Source organism: Plecotus auritus, assembly GCF_963455305.1.
Source record: "Plecotus auritus genome assembly, chromosome: 6".
Lineage (NCBI taxonomy): Eukaryota > Metazoa > Chordata > Mammalia > Chiroptera > Vespertilionidae > Plecotus > Plecotus auritus.
This window is the reverse complement of record NC_137773.1, coordinates 178,106,501-178,121,701: the sequence shown is the minus strand read 5'-3', so window position 1 is coordinate 178,121,701 and position 15,201 is coordinate 178,106,501. Positions and strand designations below refer to the sequence as shown.

General features: G+C 59.9%; 1 protein-coding gene across 1 annotated transcript; it reads left to right on the top strand.

The window, feature by feature from the left end:
- The first annotated feature begins 1,731 nt into the window (after positions 1-1,731).
- On the top strand, positions 1,732-15,038 carry ATRIP (ATR interacting protein). The gene is made up of 13 exons (XM_080676962.1): positions 1,732-2,070; positions 4,365-4,495; positions 5,151-5,321; positions 6,648-6,766; positions 8,310-8,467; positions 9,850-9,945; positions 10,248-10,377; positions 10,554-11,210; positions 13,397-13,533; positions 13,629-13,720; positions 14,077-14,157; positions 14,319-14,571; positions 14,895-15,038. Exons 1-13 carry the CDS (start codon positions 1,824-1,826, stop codon positions 14,960-14,962), a joined length of 2,340 nt encoding a protein of 779 aa, XP_080533088.1. The 5' UTR covers positions 1,732-1,823; the 3' UTR covers positions 14,963-15,038.
- Positions 15,039-15,201: the final 163 nt, after the last annotated feature.

The window sequence follows — 15,201 nt, the reverse complement described above, 5'->3', positions numbered from 1 at the left end:
CCAACAGGTCTCTAGACATGGTCAGATTTTGCTAGGTCAGAACGGGAAAAGGTTTTGATAAACTAAACCCTGCTTTATGACTAACGTGCTTGGTACTACAGCAAAGGGGAAAGCCTGCTCTGGTCCTCTCCTGGAAAGCCGCACGGCCAGCAGCACCGTCTTGGGGCTCTGGGCTTTGGGCATTCCCGGTGGGGCCTTGCCAGCTGGCAACCAGCCCCGGGCTGCTGAGAAAGCCCTCCCCAGAGCGAGCCAGTGCCAGCGCAGTGTCCCGGGGTGGAACCTAATCCCTCCCGGCGAACCAAGGCGGCTCCTGCCTCTGCAGATCTGCAGCAGTTACGACCTAAGCCTTCGGCGTGTGGGCAGCTGAGGGAAAGTACCAACTACCTCAAAAACTAAACGCAGGTATTCAAGACCCGCTAGGCCAGTGGTCGGCAAACTGTGGCTCGCGAGCCACATTGCGGCTCTTTGGCCCCTTGAGTGTGGCTCTTCCACAAAATACCACGGCCTGGGCGAGTCTATTTTGAAGAAGTGGCGTTAGAAGAAGTTTTAAGTTTAGCCCTAACCGGTGTGGCTCAGTGGATAGAGCGGCGGCCTGCGGTCTGAAGGGTCCCAGGTTCGATTCCCGTCAAGGGCACGTACCTTGGTTGCAGGCACATCCCCCGTAGGGGGTGTGCAGGAGGCAGCTGATTGATGTTTCTCTCTCATCGATATTTCAAACTATCCCTCTCCCTTCCTCTCTGTAAAAAATCAATAAAATATATTTAAAAAAAGAAGTTTAAGTTTAAAAAATGTGGCTCTCAAAAGAAATTTCAATCCTTGTACTGCTGATATTTGGCTCTGTTGACGAATGAGTTTGCCCACCACTGGGCTAGGCCCTGACAACCACCTGCCTTTCATTTGCGGCTTCACAAACGTTCCCAGGACAGTCCCAGGCCCCGTTCGGCACTAAGCATGCGAGGCTGAAAGCGTGCTGCCCGTTGCTCTCCAGCACCCTGTTCCTGCCACCGGTCCTGCACGTGCTCATGCCCAAAGCCTGTCGGCCAGGTGCCACTCCTGGGGCCTTCCGTGACTCTGGAGCTTCGCTCGTGTCTATATGGCCAGCACTTGGGGGGACAACACCCAAGCGCTCCGAGAAAAGAATGAATGCTGTGACCTGCCGGAGGAGCGAGCTCCCAGCCCTCCAACACAGGCACAACCCTTTCAGGATCACCTCTTCCCCGCAGACTGCTTCCCAAGACCTGCCTCAAATGTACACATTCCCAACATGTACCGATTCAGGCATAACGGCTCCCGACGGCTCTGTCTATTCACACTCCCCGCCTAACCCCTCTCTCCTGGACGCCACCCCCAGGGAACCTGCTGGTCTGCGAGGTGGGTCCAGGTGGGTCAGGCGGGGTGAAGCGAGGTGGCGGACACCGAACCCCTGCCTGCTGGCTGCCTCGATTCACGTGCGCACGTGTGGGGGTCACGCGAGCTCCCGTAGCTTGACCGTGTGCCCCAGCGCAGCCACCCGCGCGGGGGGGCCTGCTGAGCCCAGGACGCACCCCCTGGTGGCTCGGGTCTCACCACGCAGAGCCGGGTCACAGACCCGGGGAGGAGCAGCCGCAGGGGCAGGGGGGCGGGCACTGGGCGGAGCGCGGCGCGCTCGACGTGCGTCATTTCTCCGCGCCCCGCCGGCCGGCAGCCGATTGGCCCGCGGGCTGGGGGCGTGGCCTCAGCGGGAGGCGGCAGGCGGCAGGCGGCGCGCGGCGGTTGGTGCACCTGCGGCCTCGCGGCGACCCGGCCGGGCTCTGCGCCTCGAGAGGCGGCGGGCGGGCGGCAGTATGGCTGGAGCCCCCGCGCCGGGCAGCAGGCGGCGGGGCGGGCCCCTGGCGCCCGGCCTCGTCCCGGCGCCCAGCAGCGGGCAGCCCCCGAGCAAGCGGGCGCGGGGCCTCCCCTCGGCAGCAGCCCCGGACCCCGAAGACCCGTTCGGCCTTCACGGGGACTTCACGGCGGACGACCTGGAGGAGCTCGACATCCTGGCGTCGCAGGCCCTGAGCCAGGGCCCGCCCGCGGCTCGGGGCGCGTCCAGTGAGTGCGCCCGGGGGTCTCCTCCCGGAGGGCGACGGCTGTGGCTTCGGAGCCCGCGGCGGGCGCGGCCCTGATGTCGCACCCACACCGCCCCTTCACTTCTTTAAAATCTAGGAGTTGCTAGCCCTGCTGGCTGGGCTCGGTGGATGGAGCGTCGCCCTGCAGACTGAAGGGTCCCGGGTTCGATTCTGGTCAAGGGCACAGGCCCCGGATGCGGGCTCGGTCCCCAGAAGGGGGCGTGCAGGAGGCAGCTTATCCACGATCCTCTCTCATCATTGATGTTTCTATCCCTCTCCCTTCCTCTCTGATAATCAATAGAAATACATTTTTAAAAAATAAAATCTAGGAACTGCTTGATTTAAGCAGCAGTTGTGTCCCAAAAGGTCCTTTGATTCTGGGGGGAGAAGTGGATCAGGAATGTCACACAACCGATTGGAAACGCAGGAAGCTAGGTGAACCTGTAACTTGAGTTTCCGAAGTGAAGGCCGCTCGTTGTTCGTTCTAACAGAGGTCCATGGAACACGGCTCCCTCCACCGTCAGAACCGGCCCCGCCCCCGCCTCCGCCTGAAGACCCATTCCTGTGGGAGGCGGGTGGTCGCATGAAGGCCACCATCCCCCTTGAGCTGCATGAGCATAAGGGGCCGGCAGAAGCAGGAGATCCAAGAGACTTATTCTTTTATACAACCAGTGGTTGAACTAGGAGCCCAACCCTTAGGGGCTGCAGCTCACTGAGAAGGAGCAGACAAAAGCCCCTTCCATCATGGAGCTTATATGCTATCTAGTCGGGGAATGAATGAAGTCCTGGGCTCCCAGAAAGAGAAAGTTTTTCTTTTAAGTATATGTTTTATTGATTTCAGAGAGGAAGGGAGCGGGGGAGAGGAACATCAATGATGGGAGAGAATCATGGATCGGCTGCCTTCTGCACGGCCTTCCTGGGGATGGAGCCCAAAACCTGGGCATGTGCTCTTGACCAGAATCGAACCTGGGACCGACCCTTCAGTCCGCAGGCCAACACTCTCTGAGCCAAGCCGGCTAGGGCAAAAGAGAGAAATGTTTTGAGGGCACCTTGCGTCTCTACTTGGATGTCTCGCAGGCATCTTCAATTCCACAGTCATTTCCTGGAGACCCAGTCCTCCAGCATCTCCAGCCTGGCACCTGGCAAAACAGGCCTTCAGAAAACACTGGTTGGTGACCAGATGCTCCGCACCATAGTGACTGGCACCGCTGCCTCTCAGCTGGCACAGGCCACGCTCCCTTTCCGTGGCCTTACACATAATTCCCCTCCAACTCCTGTACCTTCACCTTCTTAATCTACCCTGGAATCCGGCCTCTGCCTCATCTCTACCATCTTCCTGATCTAAGGTGTCATCGCCCCTCCCCTGGACAACAGTCTACGATGTTGTCTTCCCAATTCCAGTCTTGACTCCCTGCGGGTCAGACTTCACACCACAGCCAGCGTGATCTGTGCCAAACTCAGATCGGGCTGCGTCTCACACGGATGCGCGTGAACCCCTCCTGAAAGCCCTTCAATGACTTGAGCCGTTTCTAGTGGAAAAATCAAAACCCTTCATATGGCCTGACAGGCCCAGCGTGGTCCGTCCCTTTCCCTCTTCCTCCTGGGCTCAGCCACACTGACCTTCCTTTATTCCTTGAACTCTCCCTGCTTTGCGACACAGAAACTCTGCACATCGCTCTTCCTAATGTCCTGTAAGCTCCAGGGGCATAAGGACAATCCACTTTGCTCACCATCCCATTGTGCCTGCGGGGGCTGGCCCAGGCCTGACATAGTGTAGGGCAGTGGTCGGCAAACTCATTAGTCAGCCGAGCCAAATATCAACACTACAACGATTGAAATTTCTTTTGAGAGCCAAATGTTTTAAACTTAAACTTCTAACGCCACTTCTTCAAAATAGACTCGCCCAGGCTGTGGTATTTTGTGGAAGAGCCACACTCAAGGGGCCAAAGAGCCACATGTGGCTCGCGAGCCGCAGTTTGCCGACCACGGGTGTAGGTGCTCAGTAAATACTGTTGCGTAATAGATCATTGAGTTCTGACCCGCGAGATCTTCACAGCGCCTTTCAGCCTTTAGATGAGACTTAGCATTGGAGGGGTGAGGGGGAGAGGGCGGCGGGACCTATTATTTCATCGGGGTCATTTCTGACTTTGAATCACATTCCTAGGTCGGAAAATACCTGCATCTCTTACTAGATCTTTCTCTAACTTGCTTTCGAGAGTGATTCTTTCCAGCATTGTCTGGCAGAAGTGGGAAAATGCTGGGAACTGTTTCTTCCAGGTGTTCATAGCGCCCCCAGATCAGATGGGATGTCCAGAGGTCCTGCAGGGAGAAACAGGGAGAGTGCTGCATTCAAAGACAATTTTGAATTAGAGTTACTTCAGGCCCAATACAAAGAGCTTAAAGAAAAGGTACGTGGCTTCACTTTTGGCTTCTACAGCGAATCCATTCACTTATGCATGCATTGTGCAATAAAACACATAAAAGTTTTAAAACAAGAGTCCAGAAGTCACCCCATAAATGGGGGAAGGCTGGGAAAAGAAAGCCAGGACAGTGAGGCTGAAAGAGACTAAATCCTGAGATTCCTAGCAGACCAGGCGGGAAAGGAAACGCTGCCCCAGACCCCCCAGAACAGGCCAGCTTCCTGTTAGCACGGAGAGAATCCACAGCAGGCGTCCTCTAAGGAGCACACAGCCTAGTGCTGACTGTTTTCAGGAGCAATTTTGCACAAAAAGCAGATAGCCTTCATGTGACCAACCTGGGTCCCTAGGAAAACCAGGAACACACTGGAATTTCCGTTCTGTGAAGTGTGTAAGACTCCCTGGGTTTACAGTCTGCATGCGTGAGTGGCAGGTGCGTCTGTAAGCTGCCTTGCTGAACATCCGCTAGTCAGTGAACAGGCCCAGCAAACCACAGTGCCGTCCGGGGGGAAGGTATTTGGGGCGCTCACTGGTCTGCGGGACACGTTTCACAGGGGCTTTCTCCACCTCCCAGCCTCAGGTGGACGTTAAGTACATAGGTAATCTGCCCTTACAAACTTTCACAAGATCGCTTTGGCATTTCCAGATGAAGGCCATGGAAGAAGAAGTCCTCATTAAAAATGGAGAAATTAAAATTCTGCGGGACTCCCTGCATCAGACAGAATCCATTTTAGAGGAACAGAGAAGATCGCATTTCCTGCTGGAGCAGGAGAAAGCGCAAGCACTCAGCGACAGGGAGAAGGAGTTCTCCAGAAAGGTGACCGCGCTGTTGTGTGCTCCCTGCGGACCCAGCTCGGCCGCTCGCAGAGTTCTTTAGAAGCAGCGGCCAGAGTTGCCGGGAATCTTCCGGAAGATGGCAGCAGCTCTCCCCGGGCTCTGCGCGCGGCGGGGAAGGCGTGGGTGCACCGCTTTGCTGTGGTGGTTGGCCTTGGCAGGAAGACATCCCTAGCTTAGACCCCAGAACAGGTTTAAGTGGGGACACCCAGCCGATCTAGCGTAGGCCAGAAGGAAAGGTGTCGGCTTCCATAACAGTCTGGGGAAAGCGGGTGGGGTGTGCCGGGGCGGTGGCGCAAGCCTGGCCCGGCCCGTCTTGAGCCGCTGCTGCAGCCAGGCTCCGTCCTTGGGCTGCGGGGCGCGCTCGGCCAGCGCCTGGGCTCAGCGCACGGCTCCATCTCCAGCTTTAAAATTCCGGGGAAGCTCTAACATTGATGCTCTGTCCGACCTGAGCCAGGCGCCTGTCCCTGAACCAGTCACTGTCAGCACAGAGACAGTGGCTCTCCTGCAGCTCACATGGTCAGAGGTAGGGGGTGCCTGCTTCTCGGGGGGCAGGGGGTGCTGTTCTGCAAAGGAAAAGAGCAGGTGTCCAGTGGCTACCACCCTCCCCCTCAGCACTTCCCGCGCCATCACTTCATTCAGCAACCTTAGCAAGCTTGACGGAAGCAACCAGCACCCGCAGCAGGGGCTGCCTTTCCACACGCGTGGTGAGAGCAAGGGCTCAGCAGTCAGACAAACCAGCGTTAGCGTCCCGCTTCCTCACACAGTGCTGACCTCGGCAGTGCCCTGAGCTCTGGGCCGCGCACCCCTGATCTGTCCAGGAAGTAACGGGAGGGTCGGTGAGACCACACGTGCTGCCAGAGCGTGCTCGGGGGGAGGACCACGGCTGCGGTGGCTGCGGGCCCGGAGGCCAGAGCAGCAGGTCTCGGCACACGCGTGGGTTTTGGTGAAACTTGCAGGTGCTCTGCCCCGACTTCCCAGAAGGCCTGGGATTGTGGGCCACCTTCACTGAAAGGTCACAGGGACTGAGGTAGGGCCCTTGCCAAGCTCTGTGCCGGGCATTGGAGCGGCGTTCTTACCTGATCGCCCACCATGGAGACAGGTATTTCTAGAAGACCATGCTGTCTCAGAGAGAAGGTACAGCTGGCTGCTTCCGGGCACTTAAGTCACAGCAGGCTTTCCTTTTTTTTTTTTTTTTTAGCACATTTTCGTTCTCCTTCCTCACCGTGTGTTCCTCGTGGGCTTGGATTTGGAAGTGGTGGCATCTGCGCGTGCGATGTGTATGTGACATGTGTTTCTTTGCCTCCAGCTCCAGTCGCTGCAGTCTGAGCTCCAGTTTAAAGATGCGGAGATGAATGAATTAAGGACAAAGCTTCAGTGCAGTGAGCGAGCCCAGAAGCCCGCTGTTCCCTCCACTTCCCACGGCAGGTGAGCGTGGTGCTGGAGGGAGAACCAGTGTCGCGTGTTTAGTGGAAAGTCTGAGGACAGTGTCAGCTAGTCCTGAGTGAGACTCTGCCCGTGGCCCTGGGTCCTCTTTGCTGAAGGCTTCCTCGGTGGCTTGGATGGGGCTGGGATGGTTTGGGGCTTCACAGCATAAAACCCCTCACTGTAGCCGTGCTTCCGCTGTGGAGGGCCTGATGAACACACCTCCTCGGGGCTCGAAAAGGCTAGCGAGATCATCTCCAGACTTTGGGGTGCGTCAGTCTTCACTTGTATGTCGCTTGTGTTGAATAACTGATTCTGCCCCAAGCGCAAGTGGGACATTTTTCCTCACTTGCTGCCCTGGGGTCTCTGTCCAGCAGCCCCGCTCTTGCTGCAGGTGTGATGAGCTTGTTGATGGTCTGTGTCCGCTCCCTGCCCTGCCTGCCAGAGAAGGCAGGACAGTGTCGGTGTCAGCCTTGACCTTTGAATAGTGCGGCTCAGGCGCCTTTTGGGGGGTGAGCAGCCTCGGCCCTCAATGGGCAGGGTGTGGAACTGCGGCTTGCCTCGTGCCGTCCAGGTGAGAGGAGAGCGGAGCACCCTCCTCACCCTGCACACAGAGGGCCTGGGCTGGCCCCGTCAGCGGGTGAGACGTGGCACTGAGGAGCCGGCTCCCCTCAAGCTGCGGGACACACACACCTTTTTTTTTTCTTAATTTAAAAAACTTTAAATCATTTTTCACTTTTCAATTACAGTTGACATTCAATATTATATTAGTTTCAGGTGACGACACACCTCCTAACTGACCCTCTTTCTACTGAAAATCTTTGACTTCAGTCCCTGTGAAAAAAGCGGTCATCCCACATTGAAAACATGTTTTGATAGAATTATGGCCAATATTTTGGGGGGATTAGAAAAATATGGATATAAATGAAAGTCTTATTCATCACTTTGGATTAAAATGCCTTGAATTTTTTTCTGCTTTGCATATTTATTACCGCATTGCTAAGTCTTACTACATTTCTTTTTTTCATTTGTTGGGGAAACATTGGTTAGTAACGTTACATAAGTGTTAGGTGTACACCTTCATAACACACATCTGTCTGCTCCACGTGAGCTCACCACCCAGAGTCAAGTCTCCTCATCACCTGACCTGTGACCCTTGACCCTCCATGTCGTCCCCCACCCCCTGCCCTCTGGTGACCACCATGATGTGGTCTGCCTATGAGTTTGTCTGTTTGTTCATTTGTTGTTTTCTGTCCCACATGTGAGTGAAATCGTATGGTTCTCGTCCTTTTCTGTCTGACTTAGTTCACTTAGCATGCTGCTCTCAAGACCCATCCGTGTGTGTCACTGGCAGCGGCTCATCTTTCTTTACGAAATGCCTCCCTGTCACCTGCGGACCTGACACGGAATGACAGATGTGTGCAGATAGAGCCTTCGGTCCGATCACCTGGCGTGAAAAGTTCAAAGCTTGTTAGGAGTTTATGACCAGGTTTTGAAGTGCTTTCAGCAGGATCCTTACTTTGCATTCATAGTTACCTTTTTCTAGTCCTAGGAAAAGCCCTTCTGTGGTTCTAAAGCCGGAAGCGTGTTCTCCACAATTTGGAAAACCATCTTTCCCTACAAAGGAGTCTTTCAGTGCTAACATGTCCTTTCCCCAGCCCTGCCACGCACAGCCAGGGCTCAAGTCGCTGACGGGCCGAGAGGGTAAGTCCGTCTGTCCGTCACCGATGGCTGTGTAACAGACCTCCCAAACTTGTGGCTTAAAACAACCATGAGCCTTTATTTTCTCCTGGTCTCTGCGGGCCAGCGGTTCTGACAGGCCCAGTGGGGACGGGGTGCCTCTGCAGGGTAGAATCCCAGCGGTTCTGACGGGCCCAGTGGGGACGGGGTGCCTCTGTAGGGTAGAATCCCAGCGGTTCTGACGGGCCCAGTGGGGACGGGGTGCCTCTGCAGGGTAGAATCCCAGCGGTTCTGACGGCCCGGTGGGGACGGGGTGCCTCTGCAGGGTAGAATCCCAGCGGGCTTGTCTAGGGCTCGGTCTCGTGGCTGGCAGCGGATTCCTCTCCACGTGCGGGCGCCTCCACGGGGCTCCTTGGTGATCTCATCACCTGGTGACTGGCTTTCACTGGAGCTAGTGAACCCAGAGAGGGGGAGAGCGGGCAGGTGGGGGGGCCGGGGGGCAGCCAGGTGGGGGCTGTCCCACTTGTGGCCTCGCCACAGGAGCCGTAGCCGCACTTCTGCACGTTCCGTTGGTTGGAAGCACATCGCTGAGTCTGGGCCACGTTGAAGGGGAAGGACGCTCGGGGCACCTTGGAAGGGAACTGGCCAAAGCGTCGGCAGGCCATTTTAGAGCCCCGCAGGCAGCATCGGAGCCGGCCAGAAACACGGCTCGTAGCAGGGACCTGTTCCTCTCCGCCCAGCCTCCAGCTTGTCCCGCCCAGGCCAGACGGAGGGACGCTCCTGCTGTCTAGAGACAGACAGCCCAGCAGCGGGAGGGTTCCACTGAGACTGCTGTGCCAGCTCGTCTTTCCGCTCAGAGGCCTCCCCTCCCCTGCCACCCGCAGCCCTTTCCAAGCTCTGGCTGTCGCCACCTCTGAGAACCTCCGCCACTCACCCTGGAGTCCAGGAGCCGCGGGGGGCGGGGGTGACGAGCGGGAGTGGAGCCCACCGCCCGGCCAGGAGGCCCTGCCACTGCTTACCGGCTTGTGTGCCTTAAGCGAGTTCCTACCCCGTGCCTCGGTTGTCCTGCGTGTGCAACAGCTGACGACACCGGGCCGGGTCGCTGGGCAGCAAATGCGCTAACGTGCGCAGCGCTCGGAGCTGTCTGGGCGTAAGCAGCGCCGTGTGCACGCGGTGGCTGCCGCTTCGTGTCACTGCTCATTCCCAGGTGGGCGCACAGCCTGCGTGTCTTTCCCTTTTCTTTTGGGAGTTCCTGTTTCATGTGCGGAAGACGAAAGGCAGGAGGGTTCTCGGGCTGCTTTGGCCAGAAGTAGAAGAATCTGTTCTAAGCGCATTGTATTTAAGCGTTTCTGATATGCCTGTGCTTTGTGCTCAGGTTTTGATTCACATTTTATGTTATATTTCAGAAAATAAGACCCACAGTCTGGGAGGTGACCCCACAAAGCAAGAGGAGTCCCAGAAGAGTCTTGTTGGCAGCCTGATGCGGAGCTCCAACACTCGAGGTACCGGAATCCCTGCTCCGCCTGCAGGAGGCCTGTCTGGCTCCCTCTGTGCTCTGCGAGGCGGCGGCGTCCTGAGCCGGTGCCGGGAGCTGGCGGCCCGGCCGGTCCTTCCGAGGGTCCCGGGAGGCGGGTGTGACTCAGCAGAAGACTGGAGAACGGCAGGGGCACGGCAGGCGTGTCCCAGAGCCCCCAGCACCAGGGGACCCGGGGGCTTAGTGGCACCCAGGGAACCCCGTTTCCTTCCGAGGCCACAGAAAGGCCCCCCTTGTGAGCACCGTCTAGAGTCGCCTTCTTTTCTGCAGGTTCCATTTTGATAACGCTTCTCCTGAAGCAGCCGTTGACCCCGGGGTCACCCCTCGGTCTGTGCCACCTCCTGAGCTGTGGTTCTGAGGCTCCCGCCAGCACCCTGCTGCAGCCCCTGGGGCTTGGCAGGTAAGCATGACTCCTACAAAGCTGGTCTAGAAAGAAGATTCCAGAACTTTCTGGGACTTGGCCAGCCTGGGAGGCCTGTGGCTGGACAGGGCAGCTAGAGACTCTGGGAGGCAAGTTGTCTGGGCCTTGACCGTCCCCCAGGTCACACTGCGCCTTTCCGTTGTGTCTGTTGCTAGCACCGGGGCTGCGATGTCAGGCCTGAGGACCACGGGCTCTCGCGAGGGGCCGTTCCCGCTCCCGGCCCTCCGAGAAGCACAGAGCCTGGCCCTGACGGGGCTGAACCTGATCGCCCGGGAGGAGGACTCCTGTGACGGGGCCCCAGCAGAGGGGGGCCCAGGGGCCTTCCCGCTCTGCCAGCTTCCTGGTGCCGTGCACCTGCTGCCCCTGGTGCAATTCTTCGTCGGCTCGCACTGCCAGGCGCTGCAGGACTCGGCAGCAGCCCGGAGAAGCGGCACACCGGGGGGCTCGCCCACGCGCTCCTCCTGCGGGAGCTCCGGGGCGGAGGCCAGCGCCGAGGACTCCCTGTGCAGCCTGGAGAGCTGCTGTGTGGCCTCGCTGGGCGTCCTCCAGCAGCTGGTGTGCCACAGCGGGGCCGTGGTCCGCCGCCTGCTGTCCGGAGCGGGGGCGGGCTCTGCTGCTGGGGAAGGAAGCCAGGAGCCCGCTTCCACCTCGGCCGCCGGGGACCAAGGCCAGCACCCCCTGCTGGAGACGCTGCTCCGCCTGTTAGCTTTCTCTTCTGCAGCGACAGGGCACCTTCAAGCCAGCCTCCTGAGCCCGTGCCTTAAGGTGCTGGTGAAATCAGCCGAAAACTCTCCCTTTGAGCTCTTGCCCAGGTACCATGCCGCCTGCGAGCGGTTCTGTCTTCCCTGACCTCTTGAGGGTTATCCTGAGGCCCTTGGACTTGGCTCATATCTTGACGTGTCTCTGCTGCTCAGTTCTAAGCCTTGTTAGGTTCCGAGGCCTTGTTCAGGGAGCTCTGAAGTGATGGGAAGTGGGACTGGGTATTGGGAGAACCAAGGAAGTGGTTCGTTTGGGTTAATGCTGCCGCCGGACAGCAGGTAAGCAAAAGGCACGTGATGGAAGGTGGCTGTTAGCCGCTGTGGAAGAGTGGCCTGCCCTGGACAGGCAAAGGCTGGGCCAAGAGGCCTTTGAACCTGGACATGGATCAGGCGGAGACCACATGTCACCACCACATTTAAGGGGTCCCCGAGGAAGCAGCGGGTGCAGGGGGGTCTGCCCATCATCGCTGTGCCCACCTCGCGCGTGAGCCACCGGCTCGTGGGAAGTGATGGCGTAGTTAACCCAGCTCACGAGCACTATGGTCCTCAATTCCTAGCCTGGGGTTCAGAGTCTCACGCCTGGGAGCGCCTGAAACACCATCCAGCCCGTGCCCTCGGCCAGTAGCCCACCTCCCCTGCTGCCCGAGAGCTGCTCCGCATTATCTTTTCCTCCCGGAGCTCAGGCTGTTTCCAAAGCACTTCCGCGTCCTGGCTGCCACCTGACGGTATTCTGGCTGGTCTGGCCCCTCCTTGAGGTGGTGCTCAGGGCTGGCAGGACCAGTGCATGTGGGCAGCTGGTGGGCACAGGGCCGCACCCACGTGCCAGGCAGCCCAGCTCAGGGGCTGGCTGGTGGCTTCGTGTTTGTTAGATGACAGCACCAGGGACCACGTCTTCACCGTTTCTCTGGACAGACACCATCCTCCAGCAGACATCAGCCCCGCCCCTCAGCCCAGCCCCGGCGCTCAGTATGGCTGAGTGAGGAGGCCTGTGTGGAGGCGGGGAAATGGGTCCGAGACCCCAGAGGGCAGGTGCTGGGTGGGCTCCCACCGCTGAGGCTCCAGCCTTTGCCCTTGGTCACGGACACTGCCTCCCACTCGGAGCTTCTCCAAGTCCCTTCGCTTGCAGGCAGAGCCACCACACAGCTCCCACTGGACCTTGGCATAAAAGCCAGGACAGGTGCCACCAGGGAGGGTGCCACGACTCTAAGGCAGTACACGACGCTGACGGGCTGGCGCCTCACGAAGGGCACCGTGCCCACTGGGTTTGAGGGCACAGCACCCTCCGACACTGGTAGCAGTAGGTCCAGGGCTGCCCAGGCACTAGGACGGTGGGCCTTAGGGGCGGAGAGCCCTCACCCCCTCCAGCCGAGCGGGGCCCTGGGTGCGCGGGGTTAGAAGGCTCCGTGCTGTCGACGTGGACCCCACTGCTGTATGTAAAGATGGGCTTTGCGTGCAGCCAGTCTCAGGGCATTAGCGGACAAGTTAGGGCACTTCTAACAGCCAGGTTCAATCCCAGCATCCCTGGCAACAGAGCACCTTCGGCTTCTCCGCCCACCGGGCAGGATTTGCTCTAAAAAGGGTTTGGCCGGAATAGTGAGATCTTGCGTCCTAGTGCCCTCTGGGAATAGTCAACCCCCGATGCTGTGCTCAGAGGCTGCGGGTGCGTGGAGGGGGCGCGTGGAGGACTGCCTCCCCACCCACGAGGCTGTGCAGTTGGACAAACAGCAAATGGCTGTCTTGGGACTTGGTTCCTTGGTAATAGCTGTGCCTTAGGCCTGGCACCCGGAGAAGAGTGTGCCCAGAGCCCCTCCCCCGGGCTCGCCCAGTGCGCACCTCCTCATACTGACAAGGGAGAAGGTGGTCCTTGCCCGGAGGGGGCCTGAGACCCAACCAGAGCCAAGTCCCCGTTCTGGAGCCGGGCCAGGCCCTGGGGGGTGGGCACAGGACGAGTTCTCACCTGCGTTCAGACCTGCCCCCTTTGGGAGCTGAGGCAGGAAAGAGCTCGGGAGGGTGTGGCCAGGCCGCTTCCTGGGTGGCACTGAGCGGGCAAGGCTGCCACCAGCCACAGCCGTCCAGCCAGGGCAGTGCCCGCTCGCGCATGTGGAAGGAGGTGGGCGGTGGCATCTGAGTCAGGCCTGTCTGGGCCGTGTGCACCGGCCAGGGGGTTCCTGTCCCTCAGTGGGAAGTGGGGGTGAGCTGCGGGGTTGAGGGGGGTGTCCACCTCTGGGCCTGCGTTTCAGGTTCCAGTGTGTGTTCCCGCTGCTGCCTCGGTGCCTCCGCCCAGACGTAGCCCTGCCCAGCGTGCTGCTGGTGGTGGAGCTCCTGGCCCTCCTGGCCGACCACGAGACGCTGGCACCTCAGCTCTGCTCCCGCTCAGGTAAGGCGGGCAGAGGGGGCGCAGGGACCGGCCGGGGCTCCGAGGGCTCCTGCAGCTCGTAGGGGACCCTGAGCGAGAGGTGGACCCCCTTTCAGAAGGGTGCCTCCTGCTGCTGCTGTACACGTACATCACCTCCAGGCCCGACAGCGCGGCCACAGACACACAGTGGCTCCACCTGGAGCAGGAGGTAAGCACGCCACGCCCACCCTGGGAGCCACGCTCTCCGTCCCCCGTCCCCGGGAGGGAGCTTTAGTTCATCTGGAGCAAGATTTCCGGGGCAACTAACAAGGTCACACCGCCCAGATGCGAGGAGGTGGAGCGGGTGGGGGGGGGGGTGGCCTGGGACTTGGCTCAGGGCTGGGGCTGGGGTGGGGCTGGAGGCATGCGGGTCGTTGGTGGGATACAGGTGTTGGTCCTGAGCTGGTCTGGGAAGGCTGCGCCCCACCGTGTCCTGGACCCCGTTCATGCAGGCAAGCCTTGGGGCTCTGTGAAGCCAGAGCGGCCTCGCTGAGCCCAGGTCTCGGCCGTCTGCTCTTGCTCTAGGCCGTGTGGCTCCTGGCTAAGCTGGGTGTACAGAGCCCCTTGTCCCCGGTTACTGGCTCCAGCTGCCAGTGCAACGTGGAGGTGAGTGCCCAGGCAGGTGGCGGGTAGGGGCAGCGCGTGGCAGGTCTGTGGGTGGGTGAGCAGTCTCTCAACCTAGTGCCACCACTCAGCCCTCACTTGGGGGGCTGAGCAGGCTGTGGGGGTGCAGGAGCCGCGAGACCTGACCTCGGCCTGCACCCCAGGTGGTCCGGGTGCTCACGGTGGTGCTGCACAGACAGTGGCTGACAGTGCGGAGGGCAGGGCGGGCCCCGAGGACGGCACAGCAGAGGCGCACGGTGCGGTGCCTGCGGGACGTGGCGCTGCTGCTGCACAGCCTGTCCCAGAAGGACAAGCTCTTCGCCGTGCACTGCGTGGGGGTCCTGCACCAGTACGACCAGGCGGTGCCCGGGGTCAGCGCGCTCATCCGCAGTCTCCCCGACGTCACCGACTGCGAAGGTGAGCGGGTGGCGGGGAGGGGGGACACCCCGCCCGCCTGCAGGTCCTCCCTGAAGTGCAGGGACAAGTCGGTTCCTGGCCTGTGGCCCTCCGTCCACAGCCTTGGCCAGCTGCCTGTGGCTCCTGTCGGGTCGGCCTGGCAGAGCCATGGGTTTTCCAGAAACATCCCTGTCTGATTGCCTGGTGTCACTTTGCTCCAGTAGCTGAGGGAGGAGGCCTGGGCTGGAGGGGACGGGTCAGTTCCTGCGAGGGGGAGGGGAGGCGGGCTCCCGCTCCGGCACTTCCGGCCTCCGCCAGAGCAGAACCCTCTTGTTTTGGCGCAGAGGCTGCCCTGGATGACCTCTGCGCCGCCGAGCCCGACGCGGATGACCCCGACATGGACTGCAGCTGAGGGCTGAGCATCGCGCCCACGGCGCCCGCGGGCTTCCTCGCCAGGGCTGATTAAAGCAGTGCCGCTGAGAACAGCCGCCTTTGTGTTGCCTGAGTCTGGTCTGTGTTGGCGAGGGGGAGGGATGGAGCAGCGACACCAGGGAAGGCTGGATCCTCCTTCCGGTCCGCTGCGGGAGGCGTCCCCATGGTAACGAGCCTGCCTGGAGGAAGGAGCCCTGCCCTGCCCTGCCCGTGGATTGT